This window comes from Vicugna pacos, chromosome 16, assembly GCF_048564905.1.
Source record: "Vicugna pacos chromosome 16, VicPac4, whole genome shotgun sequence".
Classification (NCBI taxonomy): domain Eukaryota; kingdom Metazoa; phylum Chordata; class Mammalia; order Artiodactyla; family Camelidae; genus Vicugna; species Vicugna pacos.
In genome coordinates, this window is record NC_133002.1 from 52382477 (window position 1) to 52398431 (window position 15955).

The window sequence follows — 15955 nt, forward strand, 5'->3', positions numbered from 1 at the left end:
CCTTGGGCCATGGGTCTCACCCGTGTATCAGTATTCTGAAAGGCCAAGCTGTTAGATGGAGCCCATCTAAAGTGGACTGGCTTCCAGTGTCCTTGAACCCAGCTGTTGTCCCAAGGCAGAGATGTCATCTGGCCAGTCTTTCACTGGCCTTCCTGGTTTGTCCCAAGGTAGCCACGTTTCACAGCGTGGCCGCTGGCTTTATGCCACCTGGCTACCTCGGAAAGTGAGCCCGGAGGGGCTGACCACGGACACAGAGAGGCAGGTCTTGGGGAGGGAGATGCCACCTGCCACAGTGTCCGGAAGCTGGAAAGTCTGGAGCATGGCTTTGCAGGAGTTCTGGTCCCTTGTCCCAGCCCGAGAGCACCTTTCCTGCTGCTTGCCCTTCCCCATCTTCTTCCTCTTTTCCTGTAGAAACCTAAAGAGAAAGAGAAACACCTTTCTTGCATGTTTTAAAGTTCTGAAGGCCTAATGACAGGTTAGAGGCACCTCTGCATTTAAGTGGGTTTGCCATTCATTCAGTTCAATCAAAAAGTAAATAAAGGAAAAGTGAGTAGAGTTGGAGAGCCAAAGCCTCCCACTGCTCTGAGGATGCTAGGCTCTTCCCCTCACCTCTTGAACAACTTTGGTCTACAGCTTTATGTTTTTTAAGAGGAGGAAAGGCCAAGTTTTAGCTCATCATATGAGAGAGCTTTCTAAAGCAGTAGAGGAGTAAATGCTCTGGGTTCGTGGCGTATTTTCTTATTACTTTAAGTGAGAAGGTTGTACCTCTTAAACATTATTGAGGGAACATCGGGAGGGATTCGATGGTGACAGTGGGGTGAGGGGTTCAATACGTTAAAACAGAGAGTTGATGGAGGGGAAAAAGATATTCCATGTCTGTTTAATATGTAACATATGGGAAAATGGGGGATGCTTCCAAGAGACTGTTGGGTATGCAGTTGAAAGCAGAAGACGGTCCATGTGTGTGCTAGGAGGGTCCTGATGGCCAGGCTGGGAATTTGGGGTTAAATCTTCAGGGCCACGCTTCCTGACGAGGTGTCAGGGCCCATCTCCAGCACTCAGGCCTATGCGGACAGATTCACACCTCCTTCTTCACACATCCACAAATGCACGCACCTGGGTCCTAACTCACACTCAGATACAGGAGCGCACAAGCAGGCACATGCCTTCTGCGTCCAGGTCCGCGTTCGTCCTATGACACTTGGCGAACCCATCCCAGGACTAGTATCCTTTTACAAGAGCCCTCAAGTCCAGATTCCCAGGAAAACTTGAATAGAAGTAGAAAAGCGTTTGATGATAGGGGGAAAAAAGTCTGCCTGCTTGCAGTTCTCGTGATGGCCAGAATGCTACAATAAACTGTTGCTTTCCAGAGCTGGAGAGGACAGGGCAGGCCGGGGGAGGAAGCCAGAGCAAAAAGGCCAGGGAACTTGAAAGACGCAATCAGAACTCTGGCTGAGAGCGCCCGGGTGGCCGCGGGGGCCTGGCAGGGGGCGGAGGAGGGCCGGGGAAGGGTTAACGCGGGAGCTGAGCGTGCGGCGGGGGCGGGCCGGGCCGGGCCGGGGCGGGCGCGGGGAGCTGTCCCTTTAAGGCGGGCGGCGCGGGCCGGCCGAGCGCGGCTGTGATTGGCGCGGCGGGATCACTGGCTCCCCAAGCCCGGTCGGGGGGAGTCGGCTGGAGCCGGCTGCGCTTTGATAAGGTCCTGGCAACTCAGTAACAACCCGAGTGCCGGGAAATAAAAATAACCCCTCATAGCAATGGATTTCGGGGCCGCCCGGCGTCCGAGGCGCCCGTCTTCCCCGCCGAAAGCTTTGCTGTAAAAGGTGGGGGTGGAGGCGCGGCCCCAGCAGAGCCGCTTCAAAGAAAGCCCCCCTCGGACCGGGGGCGAGGTCGCGCCCAGCCGCGTCGCGGGCGCCGGGGGCGGGAGGGGGTCCGGCCCGGCCGAGACCCGGCTAGGAGGGGGGCTGCGAGCCGGACGGCCCCGAGGAGGGGCGGCGGGGGCACGGGGGACGGCCCGGGGCGCGGCCGGCGCGTACCTCCCTTTCAGGACCGTGCGCTCGGCTCGCGCCTTTGAAGTGCACAGTTAAATCCACAGCGCAGTTTTTGTTGGAAGCGCCCGGAGGACATTTGGTGCGCGGAGTGACTGCTGGAAACAGGACCTGTGTTGAAAGCCGGGCCGGGCGGGGGCCAGAGGGGCCGTGGGCGGCCGCGGCGGGGGCGGAGGCCCACTCGGATCTTTTGCATAAAAGGGGCGGCGGGGCGCGCCGCTTCCCCCTCCCTCGCTGGTGGATCTCCCTCTAATCCCGGGATTGTTGTTTCCCCGCACTCCCTCCCCTGCCGCGCGACTCCCCATGTTCCCCGACGCCGGGACCGGCCCGGGGGGGCCCGGGGCTGCCGCTGCGAGCCGATCCGGGGGCCGGGGCCGGGGCCCTGCCCGGGGCGCCTGCGAGGTCTCACTGCGGAGCGCGCGCGCGGATCAATGGTGAGTGCCGAGGCCGCGGCTGCGGGGCGGCCCGCGCGCTTTGATGTGCCGGGCGGCCCTTTGAAGTTGGCAGGCTGGCTATTTCGGGGCGCGCTCCGGGCGGGCGCAGAGAGGAGCGGCGGGCCCGGCGCCCAGCGCTCCGGGGGGCTTGGCCCGGCCGCCTGGCGCGCCCAAGCCCCCTCCCCAGCGTGGTGGCCCGGGTGGCGGGGGCCCAGGCTGAGAGACTTAAGCAAGTGGAGGCTGCTGCGGGGGCGGAGAGGGGGCAGATCCCCCCCGGGGGTCCCATCTTTGGTTGTTATGGATGTGAGTCGGGGTGTGAGTGTGCGCCGGAGTGCCTTTGGAAGATGGGATGAAAGGGTGGTGGCGCCCCCCGTTTGCCCTCCCCTCCGCCCCCTCTCCCCCACTTCTCCCCCCGCCTCATCCTCCCCTCCCTACTCTCTCTCCTCCCCTCCTCCCCTCCCAGCCACTGGTCCGCGCTTAGGGGCCCCGAGCGCTGGCCGAGGCTCAGTCTGCGCGCTGGAGCGGCCGGAGCCTGGGGCGCCCGCGTCCCCCGCGTCCCCCGCGTCCGTCCTCTCGCCCGGGCCCCGCGCCCCCGGCCGCCCCGGCCCCTTTTGCGGAGAGACAGAGACTCTGCGCGTCGCCATTTCTAGACTAGGCTACTGCTTTCCGTGCTTTTTCTGCGGGCGCCTCCGCGAGTGGCGGCGCCGGGGACCGACCCGCGCCCGGGCTCGGGGTGTTGAGCGCGCCTTCCGGGGCTCTGGCCCCGCGCTCTGCGGCCCGCTCGCCAGGGCTCTGGACGTATTGGGTTGGATTTGGGCCGGGGGTGGGCAGGCCAGGGGGGCTCGGCGGAGATGAGAGCCGGGCCTCGGGCCGCCTTCGTCTTCCAGGTAACGGGGCTGCCCCACCTCCCCTCCGCCCGGGTAACGCGCCGCTGCCGGCGGAGTTGTCCAGCCCGGCAGCCTGCGGGGCCACGCACACCCACCCCGAGCCCGGGATCCCCAGTCTCTGGTTCAGGGTCGTGCCCCATCTCCCGGCCCGCCCCTGCCCTCTCCTTAGTTTGATCCTTCCCTTGCTAAGGAGAGCAGCTTGTTTATTGGTTAGATAAGACTTTCTTCTTTGGGGGAAAAAAGATACAGGCTTGTGGTCAGTAGAGTTTGGGATTCTTGGCACTGGCAGTGGTAGCGTGAGACCCGGTTTTGTAGGGTTTGCGACTCCGGTAGGTTGGGGGCGGGGGGCACGGGGGCGGGGGTCCTGAGGCCTCTCTGCTCTCTCGGAAAGTTTGAAGATCAAAGTCTTGTCTGAGTGAGTTGATTTCTGGTTTGGGGGAGCCAGGAAGACAGAAGTGTAGACTGAGTCGGATTCTTGGAGGGAGGCGGGGGCGCAGCGAACATTTACATCAGGGTCGGGGGGTGGGTGGTTTCCAGCTGGGAGTCTGGGAGCCCATTCCGCCCTGTGCTGGGCGGGCTTCTTTTTGGTGGAGAATCTTCTGAATTTTTAAGGAGTGGGAAGGGGGAGTGCAGAGGGAAGGGGTGGGTAGGAGGAATGGGAACCAGATGCCGGGGAAGGGCACGTTTGGAGCTCGAGTTATCTGTGTGGAGAGCCGAGTGGGGAAATTTACCGAAATTGGTTTCACCTGCACACAGCCCAGCGGCTCCGGGTGCGCGTCTCTGAGTTGATGCTATCCGGGAGTGGGGAGGGAAGGATTGGGGAGGGAAGGAGGGGGGAGCGGGGAGGCGCGGGCCTGGCTGTCCTGCGTGCGCCGGGGCCGGGTGGATTTTTGGAAGGTGGTGTCTTACACCTCCCAAGCCACTCCGCCCCACCTCCCACCCTCCCCGCTCACCTTCTCCGCCCCTTCCCGCCCCCCTCCCCAAGTGTGCAGGGAGCTCAGATTTCGCCTTTGAAAAAGCAGCGTCTGATACTTTAGATGAGCACCTCGCAGATAGCTGGGTTGCTTGATTTGAATTTGAGGAGTTGAAAAGCCTGTTTACTTTCTTGCTTTGATGTTGGGTAGATCTGGTTTTGATTATATCAGTACCCTTTTCTCTCCCTCTGCCTCCCCTCTTCCTTTTCTTCCCAGAAAGGAGGCTCAGATGAGTCCCTGCTGACTTGAGAGAGAGAGAGACCACGCTGATTGCTGAGAGGAACTGGAAGAAGGAAAAAATTTCCTAAACTCATTGAGAAGAACTCACAAGCCATGAGTAGTGCTGTGTTGGTGCCTCGCCTCCCAGACCCCAGCAGCAGCTTCCGGGAGGATGCTCCGCGGCCCCCGGTTCCAGGGGAAGAAGGGGAGACCCCACCGTGCCAGCCCGGAGTGGGAAAGGGCCAGGTCACCAAACCCATGCCTGTCTCCTCCAACACCAGGCGGAATGAGGATGGGTTGGGGGAGCCCGAGGGGCGGGCATCTCCGGATTCCCCTCTGACCAGGTGGACCAAGTCACTGCACTCCTTGTTGGGTGATCAGGATGGTGCTTATCTTTTCCGGACTTTCCTGGAGAGGGAGAAATGCGTGGATACCTTAGACTTCTGGTTTGCCTGCAATGGGTTCAGGCAGATGAGCCTGAAGGATACCAAAACTTTACGAGTAGCCAAAGCGATCTACAAAAGGTACATCGAGAACAACAGCATTGTCTCCAAGCAGCTGAAACCAGCCACCAAGACCTACATAAGAGATGGCATCAAGAAGCAGCAGATTGATTCGATCATGTTCGACCAAGCACAGACTGAGATCCAGGCGGTGATGGAGGACAATGCCTACCAGATGTTTTTGACTTCTGATATATACCTCGAATATGTGAGGAGTGGGGGAGAAAACACAGCTTACATGAGTAACGGGGGACTGGGGAGCTTGAAGCTCGTGTGTGGCTATCTCCCCACCTTGAATGAAGAAGAGGAGTGGACTTGTGCTGACTTCAAGTGCAAACTGTCATCCACTGTGGTTGGCTTGTCCAGCAAAACTCTGAGGGCTACAGCAAATGTGAGGTCCACAGAAACTGTTGAAAATACATACAGGTAAAACCTTGGCAGGGGGTGGAAGTGGGGTGGGGGACTGGAGGATGAGATGGACGTTGCAGATGTTTTGAGTTAAGTAGGATGGATGGATGAATGCGCTGCTGAAGCTGATAAAGTTCTGTCTTGAGCTAGAACCGCTGGTCAGGAACCCTTTGATCTTGCTTTTCGTTGTTTAAAGGGGAGGGAGAGTGATGCACACACAGCTAAATGCCTATAGTCTTCCAGTGCTGACTTCAAACAGTGGCAGGCAGTATTCATTAATGCGGGTTACTTATTATCCTGGGCCAGTCTTAGAAGGGGTTGAGAGAGACAAGAGAAGAGAGGGAGGAAGGGAGGGAGAGGACAGCAGTTTTTGATGCTGCTGAGTCACCAGATACACTGAGCACCAGTTTTGGAAGGGGTCATTCACCACTAATCAGTAGAGAGTAGAATTTATGTGGGCAGGGAGGCTGCTGGGTTGTGGTGGAGGCACAGGAAATAACGTGTGCACCCATTGAACGTGGGGGTAAGTGGGATCTTTTGAACTTTTATGTTCATAAGAGCCAGCAGTTGGCTTAAGAACTGAGTTTGTGGTTCTCTTTGTAGAATGAGATACTGACCCAACAGGAAACCCTCCTAGTGAGGGAAGGCCCTGTGACTTTCCCCAATGAAGACCCCTTAGCCATGGAGTCTGCTGATATATTAAGCTGGGTTTTTAATGTTTGCAGCCCAAGGGTCAGACCCCAGTTGATTATTTTGTTGCTTTAGTGCCGATGGAGAAAGGGTCTTGGCCAGGGAGGACTGGGGCCTTTGGAGTACCTTCTCTCTGAGGCTTCAAAGACAAACAGCCCTTTATAGAATAGCCAAGTCTTAAGGTTCTTGACCTTTGGCGGCGACTTCAGACCTCCTGTTAGAATGAGTTTTTCTGTTTCTCTCTCTGCTCTCCCAAATCCAAAAAAGAGAACTGGCCTCTTAATTCTAGGTTGCTGCTGATGGCTGGCAGGGGGAGGGGGCCAGGCACTGGGCTGCTATCTGAGCAGCTTATCTTGCTGTCCATTGTGTAGTTCTCCGTGTGTTAGGGCAGAGGGATGCGGTCCAGCGGCTGTCTCTGTGGAGACTGCCCTCTCTCCGTAGGGTGGGGCCTCCAGGGTCGGGCAGCTGGAGGAGGGACAGGGTAGCAGGGTCTGAGCCTAGCAGCAGTGTGGTCTTGGGGTGGCCTTGGCAAGGAGGGAAGGGATTGTACTCGAACCACCAGGGGGCTCTCTCACAGCCTTAGGCTCCAGTCTCTGCATGCACAGACATCTGGTCCACACCTTAAGTGGCAATGGATTGGCTTTTGCAAGGAAGCAAAGGATCACGTGAAAGGAGTTGTTTCTGCGTCTTTAAGCTTCTGGGTTCAGGTTGTTTCCGAGAGAGATACTGGGTCTGGCTTCTGTGGCTGGCAGTCGTCAGGCACTGAGCACCTGCCACCACTGCCCGGTTCCATTATGTGAGCATTTGGGTAAACCTCCGCTGGCCTCCTTGCTCTCCAGTTTGGCAGCGGTGGCTGGGACTACTTAAGGCCTGTGGTAAGGCAGCTTCTCCAGGGGCCTCCTGACAGTGGGGCTTCTGTGTCCCCCAGTGTCAGGACCCAGAGTGCCAGCCTTGTCAACAGCGCCTTGTGTGGTTTTGGAGATCTTCAGGAAGACCGCGCTCCCCGGGCGGGACCCTGCTGTGACCCCGCCCCTTTGTGGGTGGGCCACAGAGACCCAGCCCTCGAGCGCTCCTCCCCACTCCAAGGGCCTCAGCTGGGATATTACTAGGATTAAACTTTATGGAGATGACTCTTGTGGCGCTTTTGAGATCCTGAATGCTGGGGCCAAGGATCCTTTGTGTTTCAGAACTTGCCTTTTTGGTTATGAACTGTGTGGGCATTGTTTATATAAAGATGACACCTTTTGGTTGGCCTCTTGTGTTTCCACACTAGATTCCTCTCTGTGTGTGTGTGTGTGTGTGTGTGTGTGTGTCTGTGTGTGTTTTCTCCCACTGTTGGGTTGAAATGATTGCTATATTTTACCTGGAATGCACATGTCTTCAGTGGGCATTGTCAGAGAGAAATTAAAACATACCTGAATTTTTTTTTAACATGCAAGATATTCAAGGGTACATATCGTGTGTTAGGAGCTGTCCTGAGTTTTTCAAAGACCTGAGTTCCAGCCACTACTTACCATCTGGGCTGAAGGCTTTGTGAACCCTGTGTGGCATCTGTAAAGTGAGTGGGCACCATCCCTTCTGTTTATGTCACAGGCTGCTATTAGGATCAAAATAATAAACATGAAAGCCCTTTGTAAAGAGAAGTGTTTTGAACAGATGTAAAGCATTCTAATTAGTTTAATTTAACAATGCTATTAATTGGCTCTGTGGAAAGGGCAGCTGGGTTCAGGTATCACTTTCAAAGAGTGCCCCTTGGGTTCTAGCCCATTGTGAAGTTAGAGGGTATACCCCCTCTCCCACATCTTAACTTTCTCTTCTTGTTGAACTGAAGTCTGTTCCCGGCTGGTTCCTGGGATGTAGGGGTCCTTTCTAACGCTTTCAGTCCCCTCCCCAACCCAGTCCCCTCACTCAAGGTACCTGGCCTGCGGGATGGGCTCAGTCAGTCAAATGAATGAAACAGAAAGCAGGAGTCCTGCTGAGGGTCTCCCTTTCATCAGCTGTTGAGTAGCAGTCTGGGCAGCTGGATGCCAATAGCACGGGCTGGTCTTCCAGGCCCTGTGTTTACCCTGGGCACTCAGAGGAGTCTCATTTTTAATGACTTGTTTGTGTCCTTACTGATTTGGTGTCAGGTTTAATATAAATAGTTGGAACGGAAGAGCAGGAGTTATCCTCAGAGGAAAGGACTCTGGTTTGCGAGTGGTTGAGTGGGATGCCTGGGCTTTTGATGGTCACTATAAATAGCCCAGAGCAAGAGTGACCTGTTGGCAGCAGCACGTGTCAGAACCCCAGCACGCAGACACAGACACGGGCGTCGAGGTGCGTGCGAAGGGGGCTGTGGGACTCGGAGCTCAGCCCGGCGTTTATTTTGGGCAGGAGGAGACGGTGTCATGCGCACAGGACGCTCTCTGTGCAGGTCCTCGTGTGCTCTGGCCCAAGGCGGTCTCGTCCGTCTCGTTGGACCTTCTCTTCGGGCCTCACTTAAAATAAGCCGGACCCAGCAGATGGCCCTCTGCTGGCCCCCAGGGCGTCTTGTGCTCTGAAAGCACCCGCTGATGAGGCCGGTTTTTGTGCAGAGCCATTGGAAGCAAGCTTGGCTTCAATTATCAAAGAAAATGATGCCACAGGAAAGATATGCTGGAAGCAGTAGCCCGCAATTAGAGGATGAAAGCTCTGATGAGGGCAGTTTGCTAAGATGAACTTGTAAAAGTTTGCCTGTTTTCAAAAGGCCCCGTTGCCTGATGCCATCTGTGGGCCAGGCCTTGCACTGAGGCACCCCACCCCCCACCACAGTCATGCCTTAGAAAATGCTTGTGGAAGGGAGTATTGCCTTTTGGGCAGTGACTTTGTGAGTAAATTGTCAGAGGGCTTTTGAAAAGAAAAGCCTTAAACGCAGGGCCTTAGAAAAAATACTTTTTAAGTTGCATTGTCTTGAAAGGGGACCCAGAAAGGGGTCCCAAAGGTCACTTCTATTGTGCTGTCTGTATGGGGCTTTGCCCTGGTGTGTGGGGAGGGGGCAGGGGCCACAGCATCCCATCTAGATAAGAGATAAGAATGGGCTGGAGGTGGGGGGGAAGAGCTGCATACTTTTCCCTTCCCTTAAGTTCCCAGGAGCCTCTGCTACCTGACAGCGGAAAGCCCTTTGCATATTGAAATTGCACGCCTAGTCTGTGGGCGCATGCCCAGTGCAAAGTCTGTACCATGGGCCTCCACTCTCCGGAGGAATTTAAACGCCTTGCAGCAACTGGGAGCACAGCAGTCCTGAAGAAACAATCAAAGAAAGCATCTGGGTACAATTACTGTAGCCTGGTTGAGTTTCTTGCCTCCTTTTTTTTTTTTTTAAAGCAATCACAAGAAAACATCTCTAATTCATTTTCTTGAAATTATGCGATGATTTTGACAAAATTCTGGATTCTGGGAAAAAAAAATCGAGTCTCTGCCTCTGCCCCGTCTTGTTATGATTGTAGGAAAATCCAAATACTTTATTGCAGTCAACTGAGCTCAGGGCAGTATATTCCATTTTTAATTACTGGTCACACAGTAGCCCTCTATTTTGGAAGGGAGGGAGACGAGTTTATTTTGGGATCCACGTGTTGGACAGAAAGTGCAAAGCTGTGTGCACACACACGCACGCACACACGGGACTTGAGTGGGGAGCCTTTTTTTGTTGGGGAGGGAGAGGTCTTGACTGAGTCATTTTCTCCCTGCAGAGGCCGACTTATAACCCCGACACTTGGGACCTTGTTGATGTGTTAATACCACAAAGATAACAACAACGAAGGGATGGGAAGAGTGTTTGAATGCTATTTAAGGCTGTTTTGGCTTTTTTGATCTCCTTGCTATGCCTCTGAGGTGGAAAAAAAAACTCTTTAGCAACCTCCTCGGTCCCAAAAAAGGAGGTTGAACCAAGTTTCGAGCTTCTGCCATGTGCCCCAGACTGCCCGCAGCACCGGGGAGACCCATGCAAGGAAGACAGTCTGGTCCCTGTCCTCATGGAGTCTGTCGTCTCCATACACAGGACAGGCACTCAACGTGTGAATACACCGACCCTGTGTAATCATAAGTCATGCTCCATGCCGCCCCAGAAAGTCTTGTTTTTGTTGGTGAGTGGTTTTTTGGAGTGTTACTCTGATCCCCCCAAATTACAGTGCCCTTGTCGGGCCTTTCAGAGAACGTGCAAACACCGTGCAGATGGCTGTGTCTGAACGGCGTGTTTTTGCTCGCGGGTAGCCCATGTCCATGGAGGCGGTGACACCCCCATGGTCACCCAGCTGGCCTGGAGCCACACCGGCACCAGTGCTCCACTTCTTGAATTCTGTTCCCTATTGAAGGGCTTCAGAGCTTCCTCATTACTGCAAGATCCTGAAGATCGGTATCTTGTCCATCCTGCTTTGAGGCAGGAGCTCATCCAAGCAGGTGGCGGGGGACTGCGGGCTGACTTAAAGCTGGGTGATTCCATAACCCACTGCACAGGTCTACTCGGACTGCTGAGGAGCGCTTTCTTCTGGGTGTGCCATTCAGCGGCAGTACCAAACAACCATCCTCTTCCTTTTGGGTTGCCTTGTCATCTGTGAGACTGTTTTTACTAGGTCATCCCCCATCCCTTCTCTTCTCCAGAAAACCAGCTGCCTCCCCTTGGCTGTCACCACTCCCTCCTCTCTCTCTTGCCCTGGTGTCTGGATACCCCATGCTGAAGACGTGGGGACCAGTCCTCAGTCATGGAAGGTCTTACCAGCCTCACGTAACCATCATCAAACATCCTAGGAGGTGGTCAGGCCTCTCACCCTCTACAGATAGGACAGCAGGGCCAGAGTGTCCAAGTGACGGCTCAAGGCCACTTGGCCCAAGGAAGTCAGCGGGTTCAAGCGAGATGTTCCTGTTTGCACTTGGGTCAGTGCTACATCAAATAACGTTTCCAAGCTCCAGCTTTCCGTTTTGGCCTAACTCAGTCCAGCAGAGTCAAGGTCGTTGCTACCATCAGCTCCTCCAGGAGTCCGGTGTGGGTTCCACATGGCCAGGTCTCCAGCAGGTGGTCTCCGACAGCTCCACTACCTCCTTGGGTAGTTGTGAAGATGAAAGATGACTGCGTAGCAGACCGTCACTGGGCACCTACCGGATGCCAGGGGTGTCGCAGTGATGAAAACAAGACTCTGCCCATCCTAAGTGTCCAGTCCCGGGTGGCTCTTGGTTGGGTTAGATAATTTATAAGGTTCACTCTGGCTCTGAAACATTAACGACTGAGTGTCACTTTTCTTGTTTGCTTTGTCAGTCCAGTTGGAGTACAAGCTCCCTAAAGGCAGGGACTGCCTCCTCCACTTTCTTTTCCAGCCCCACTGCCTTACCCCGTGGGGACCCTCACATGAGTTGTACCAGTAGCTCCCTGCCCACCCTGCCCCCACCTCCAGTCTAACCTGGTGCCTTCCCCCCATCCCATGTGCTGCTGGGAAGCCTCAGGCCCCTTCTCTCCCAGCTGCTTCCTCACCCAACCTGCCCCTCTCCCGCCCCAGTCTGGAAGGACCTTTCACTGCTTTTCCCTTCCCTGGTCCTCGAATTCCTTCTCACCCATCAAGGTTCACGTTAGGAGGCAGAAAGAGAGGTTGTGTGGGAGCCAAACACATCAGTCCCACACCCACTGGCTTCAGCTCTGTGATCCACGGCAGGCTGCCCTGCTGGTAGGACCCCCCGGGAACACAGCTGCAAGACGGGCCCAGAGCCCCCTCCCCACCATGTGGCTGTGGGGACTAAGCGAGATGGTCTGTGTAAAGGTGCGCCCCTCTCCGGGGCCTGTGGTAATTGTCTGCCTCCCTTGGGGCACCTCCCTCCCCCCTCATTATGGGGACACACCTACCAGGCCCTGGGTGTCAGGAGACCAGAGACCGGGGCTGGGTCCCCTGGGAGACCAGTGTGGTGTTGGACACAGAGTAAGCGAATTGGAGCTTGGAGAACACGGGCAGAGAAGGCTGCTTTGACCTTCGGTGGGTCCCTTTCCCCTGCCAACCCCAGGGCCACCTTTATGGACCGGCGGCAGGGGCCTGATGGAGAAAGTTCTCTTTTGTGGGCCTTTGCCTTCTCCTGGGACTGGTTCCGTTGCTGTTGGCTTGGACTTGGTGGGCCTGGCGGAGTGTGCCAGGGTCTTTGTAAGGGCAGCCTCCCACACCTGCAGCCCGCCGGCCACAGAGGTTCCTTCCTTCCTTCCTTCCCCAGCTTCGGCCCCTGGCTGGTGACCCCAGAGGAACGCAGCCCAGCAGGGGACAGGGCACACTGGTTGTTCTGGGAGGAGATCAAGAGGGCAAAATGGGGAGGCAGAGGCCACTGAAACAAAAGGGCGGGAGACACCAGAGGAGGGTCCGGGCTTCGCTTCGAAACAGCTGAGCTGCTCATTTTAATCCTGCGGGCCTCAGTCAGCCCCCGGGGGCAGGGGGGCTGGCTGGGGAGGCCACGGCAGAGGCCCGGCTCAGGGTGGGATGGAAGTCCTAAACACTGTCCTGAGCCTCTCTGTCCCCTCGGTCAGCTCACTGGGCCCAGCGTTGGCACGAGAAGGGTATGCCCAGCCTCCAGCTCTGCCTGCATCTCAAAACTGTGCTGGCAGACGCCAGGCTGGGAGTTTGGAGGTTTAGATGTCTTGGGGCCCCCAAATTGTATTCTTCTGGTACAGGCTTGGGTGTGGGGCCAGAGATGGGGAGGGCACCCCACCACCACTGACTTCTTCCCCTTGCTCGTTCCATCGCCTCCCCTCCTAGAGCAGAGTCCTCTTCCTTCCTCTCTGCAAGTGTCTATTCAGAACTTGGTAAGATCCCCTGGGCTGCCTCAGGGGTCCTGTGGCCCCTGACAGACCTGCCTTTGGGGGCAGAGAAATCCAGCATGCTTTCTTCCCGGATGAGCTCCTGGCCCTGGACAGCAGGTTGGCCTTGGACGGACTGCAGGATTGGCCTGGGGTCACTGGAGACCCAGGTTTTTGGTGAGAGTCAGGGACGCATTGCCACTGTGCTTTTCCCACAGGTCCTTCAGGAGGAGCGACCCTGTGAACCCATACCATGTAGGTTCCGGCTATGTCTTCGCGCCGGCCACCAGCGCCAATGACAGCGAGATATCCAGTGACGCACTGACCGATGATTCCATGTCCATGACGGATAGTAGCGTGTAAGCATATTCTGGTTTCCCCACCATGCACGCGGTTGGCAGTGTGGCCCCGCCAGGCCAGCTGGGCAGAGCCGTCAGCCATCCTCACCTGGCTCTGCCCACCCCATCTGTGTCTGCTGAACAGTTGTCTGATGGGAAGGGAGTGTGCACATGGGGGCTGCTGGTTTAGGAGGGTCACATGGTACCTGGGTAGTGTTAAGCTTAGAGCCTGGAAAAGGAAGTTGAATGATACTTTAAACAGAAGAAAAGGTAAGCAAAGGTAGAAAGTTAAGGTGAGTATCTGTAGATTCCATGAGTTTAAAAGCCCATCTTCTGGTTCTTATTTTGCCTGCCTTCCCTGTGGGCGGGCATGCTTGGCTGGTCTTGAAACCCAGGTAGCCCGTCTGCAGAACCAGCAGGTGGGAGACAGGGTGGCATTGGAAGGGTTTGTGTTTAGGTGTTGATTGCTTTTCAAGGAAAAGACATTGAACGGGGGAGTCAGAAAGCCAGAGCTCCCTGCAGGGCCACTCTGTGTGTAATGCTTCCGCACAGGGGTGCTCCAGTGGGCGTCGTTAATTCAGTGAGTGTTGGTGGGCCGCCTCCTCTGTCAGCTGGGGGTTCTGCCCCTAAGTGGGGGTTCTGTCCAAAGTAGTATCTGATCTTGGCTCTTTTGCAGATGGATGGCTGGGATTTCTGAAAGCAATCCAAGCCATCAGGGTGGTCTGATGAGGCCAGCAGGTCATCGGGCAGGGTCATGCTTCGAGTTTGAGGTCATCTGAGGTCATGCAGTCGTGACCTCTGTGGATGGAGAACAGTGATTCTCTGTGAGTCTCAGGTGGGTGGGGATTGGACTGGGGTGGTGGAAGGGCATCCCCATCTCGCGCCAACCTTGGAGACTCTGATTCAGGAGGCTGGAAGGAGGTGGAGTCTGGGCTTGGGCAAAACTCCCCAAGAGCGAGTCTCTCGATACCCCGTTGAGAACCACTGTTCTAGAGCTGGTCTTTGAAGGCTTTCCTCCAAATATTTTGGAGTAGGATCTTCTGCTAAGGGAACAGTTTTGAAAGGCAAGCCCATTGAGCTGTTGTAAGTCCTGGCGTACTTACTTCAAGTTTGTTCTTTTCAGCTTCCCAAAACTGGACTGTCTCTTCTTCCAGTTTGTTTGAAATGATCTGGTTTCTGTTGGCCAACGATCTATTGCTTGGCCTGCGGCATGGAACCAGCTGGAAGGAAAGATGATGAGGTTGGTTTGGGCCTCTACTATTGATTTTCCTGGTGGCTTTTATTGTGTTACCTCAGATTCCCCTGTTAGTAAAAGGAGAGAGATCCTTAAGGTGAAAAGTTCCATGTTAATAAAAGAATAGCACCATGGCGTGAGTGGAAGTGAAGGGAGGGGACCCATCTTTCCTCCGACATGAAGAAATGAGGGTTTCCATAGAGGTAAGTTTTCCGTATCGACTGAACTCTTTAAGTATCGTAACTTGAAAAATATTATCCTCTGATGGACATATTTCTTAAAATATGTTTTTGTTCTGTCTTTATTGAAGAGTGTTAAGACAAGGCGTAATTTCTTTCTTGATCCAAATAATTAATCCCAAGATCTGTTTTCTTACTACATTGTAATATTCTCTCAGAATACAAGAATATATTGCGCTTTCTGCCCCTGGAGATTTGGGTGCCTCCTCCCCACTTTTTCTTTTTTAATACTTTTTCTTTTTTTTGCTTTGTCATTCTGTCTGCTGTCAATTTTTGCCACTGCGGGTTTCTTTCTAGCAGCAGTTTTCCCTTTAGCTTTTAACTTATTTGTGGATTTGTGGGAGTCAGCGTTATGTGTAAAATAAGAGTAAACTGGATGTGAATGAGGGCATTGAGTGAAATCTCCTTAGTCAAATGTAGTTTACTTAAGACGCTGAGGCTTCTGTTTAGTTTTCTTGGAGATTATTTTTGGTTTGCTTCCTGGCCCACATCATGGAGGTGTTATTCTGGGTTCATGATGGGATAACTTGAGTGTAGTCCCCATACACATCTGAGCCTCACAGGACCCAATCAGGAAGGTTGGCAGTCACTTGTGACTTCTGCAGATGAGGAAGAAGTGCCCAGTGCTCCCATAACTGCTCGTGTCAGAAGCACAGCTCAGATCCAGGCCAGACGTCGGCCCCTGCCCTTTGCCTGTTCCTCCCCTCCCTGCAAGCGTGAAACTTTCCAACATGACTTATGTTAATAGGACCAGTTGATAATGAGACCTTTGAGCCACTTTGAGTTTCTTTTATTTTTGTTAGTGATCACACTGCTTTTTTTCTTTTTTTTTTTTTAACTGGCTGGGGGAGGGGGAAGAGGGAGCAAGTTCTAACTTCTTCCCTGCACCCTCTGCCTTCACACCTCTTCTTTTATCCCCTTCCCAGAAGAAAAACATCCTCAGTTTTACTGAGAGGTGATTTTAAGCTCTTGCCCTTCCCTTCCGGTTTTGAGCTAAAGCACTAGTGGACTTACAGCACGTAAAGCAAGGAGGAAGCCACTTTCAGGGCTCAGAGAAGTTACCTTCGCGAGTCAGCGGTCCTGGGTAGCGGGGGTGAGAGTGTGAGCCAGTGAGATCCTTTTTGATAACAGAGACAAAGGGCAAATCCCTCCTTTAGCAGCTTTCTCTTTGGGGGACAGTAGATGCCCGCAGGTCCCAAGTGGCAG

The 15955-nt window shown here is 54.7% G+C and overlaps 1 protein-coding gene across 8 annotated transcripts in view; it reads left to right on the forward strand.

Moving 5' to 3' along the window:
- Positions 1 to 1612: 1612 nt before the first annotated feature.
- The window catches only part of AXIN2 (axin 2), a 31251-nt gene continuing 16908 nt past the window's right edge, over positions 1613 to 15955 (forward strand). For 2 of the 8 annotated variants that reach the window (XM_072939453.1, XM_072939458.1), the window contains exons 1-3: positions 1613 to 1820; positions 4557 to 5488; positions 13157 to 13297. In XM_072939453.1, the coding sequence (XP_072795554.1) occupies positions 4674 to 5488; positions 13157 to 13297 (956 nt within the window). In that variant the 5' untranslated portion in view covers positions 1613 to 1820; positions 4557 to 4673. Of the gene's footprint in view, positions 1821 to 2130; positions 2480 to 3002; positions 3367 to 3761; positions 3782 to 4556; positions 5489 to 13156; positions 13298 to 15955 lie in introns of those variants that run through there. The other 6 variants (XM_072939454.1, XM_072939451.1, XM_072939456.1 and 3 more) reach the window with 6 other exon arrangements.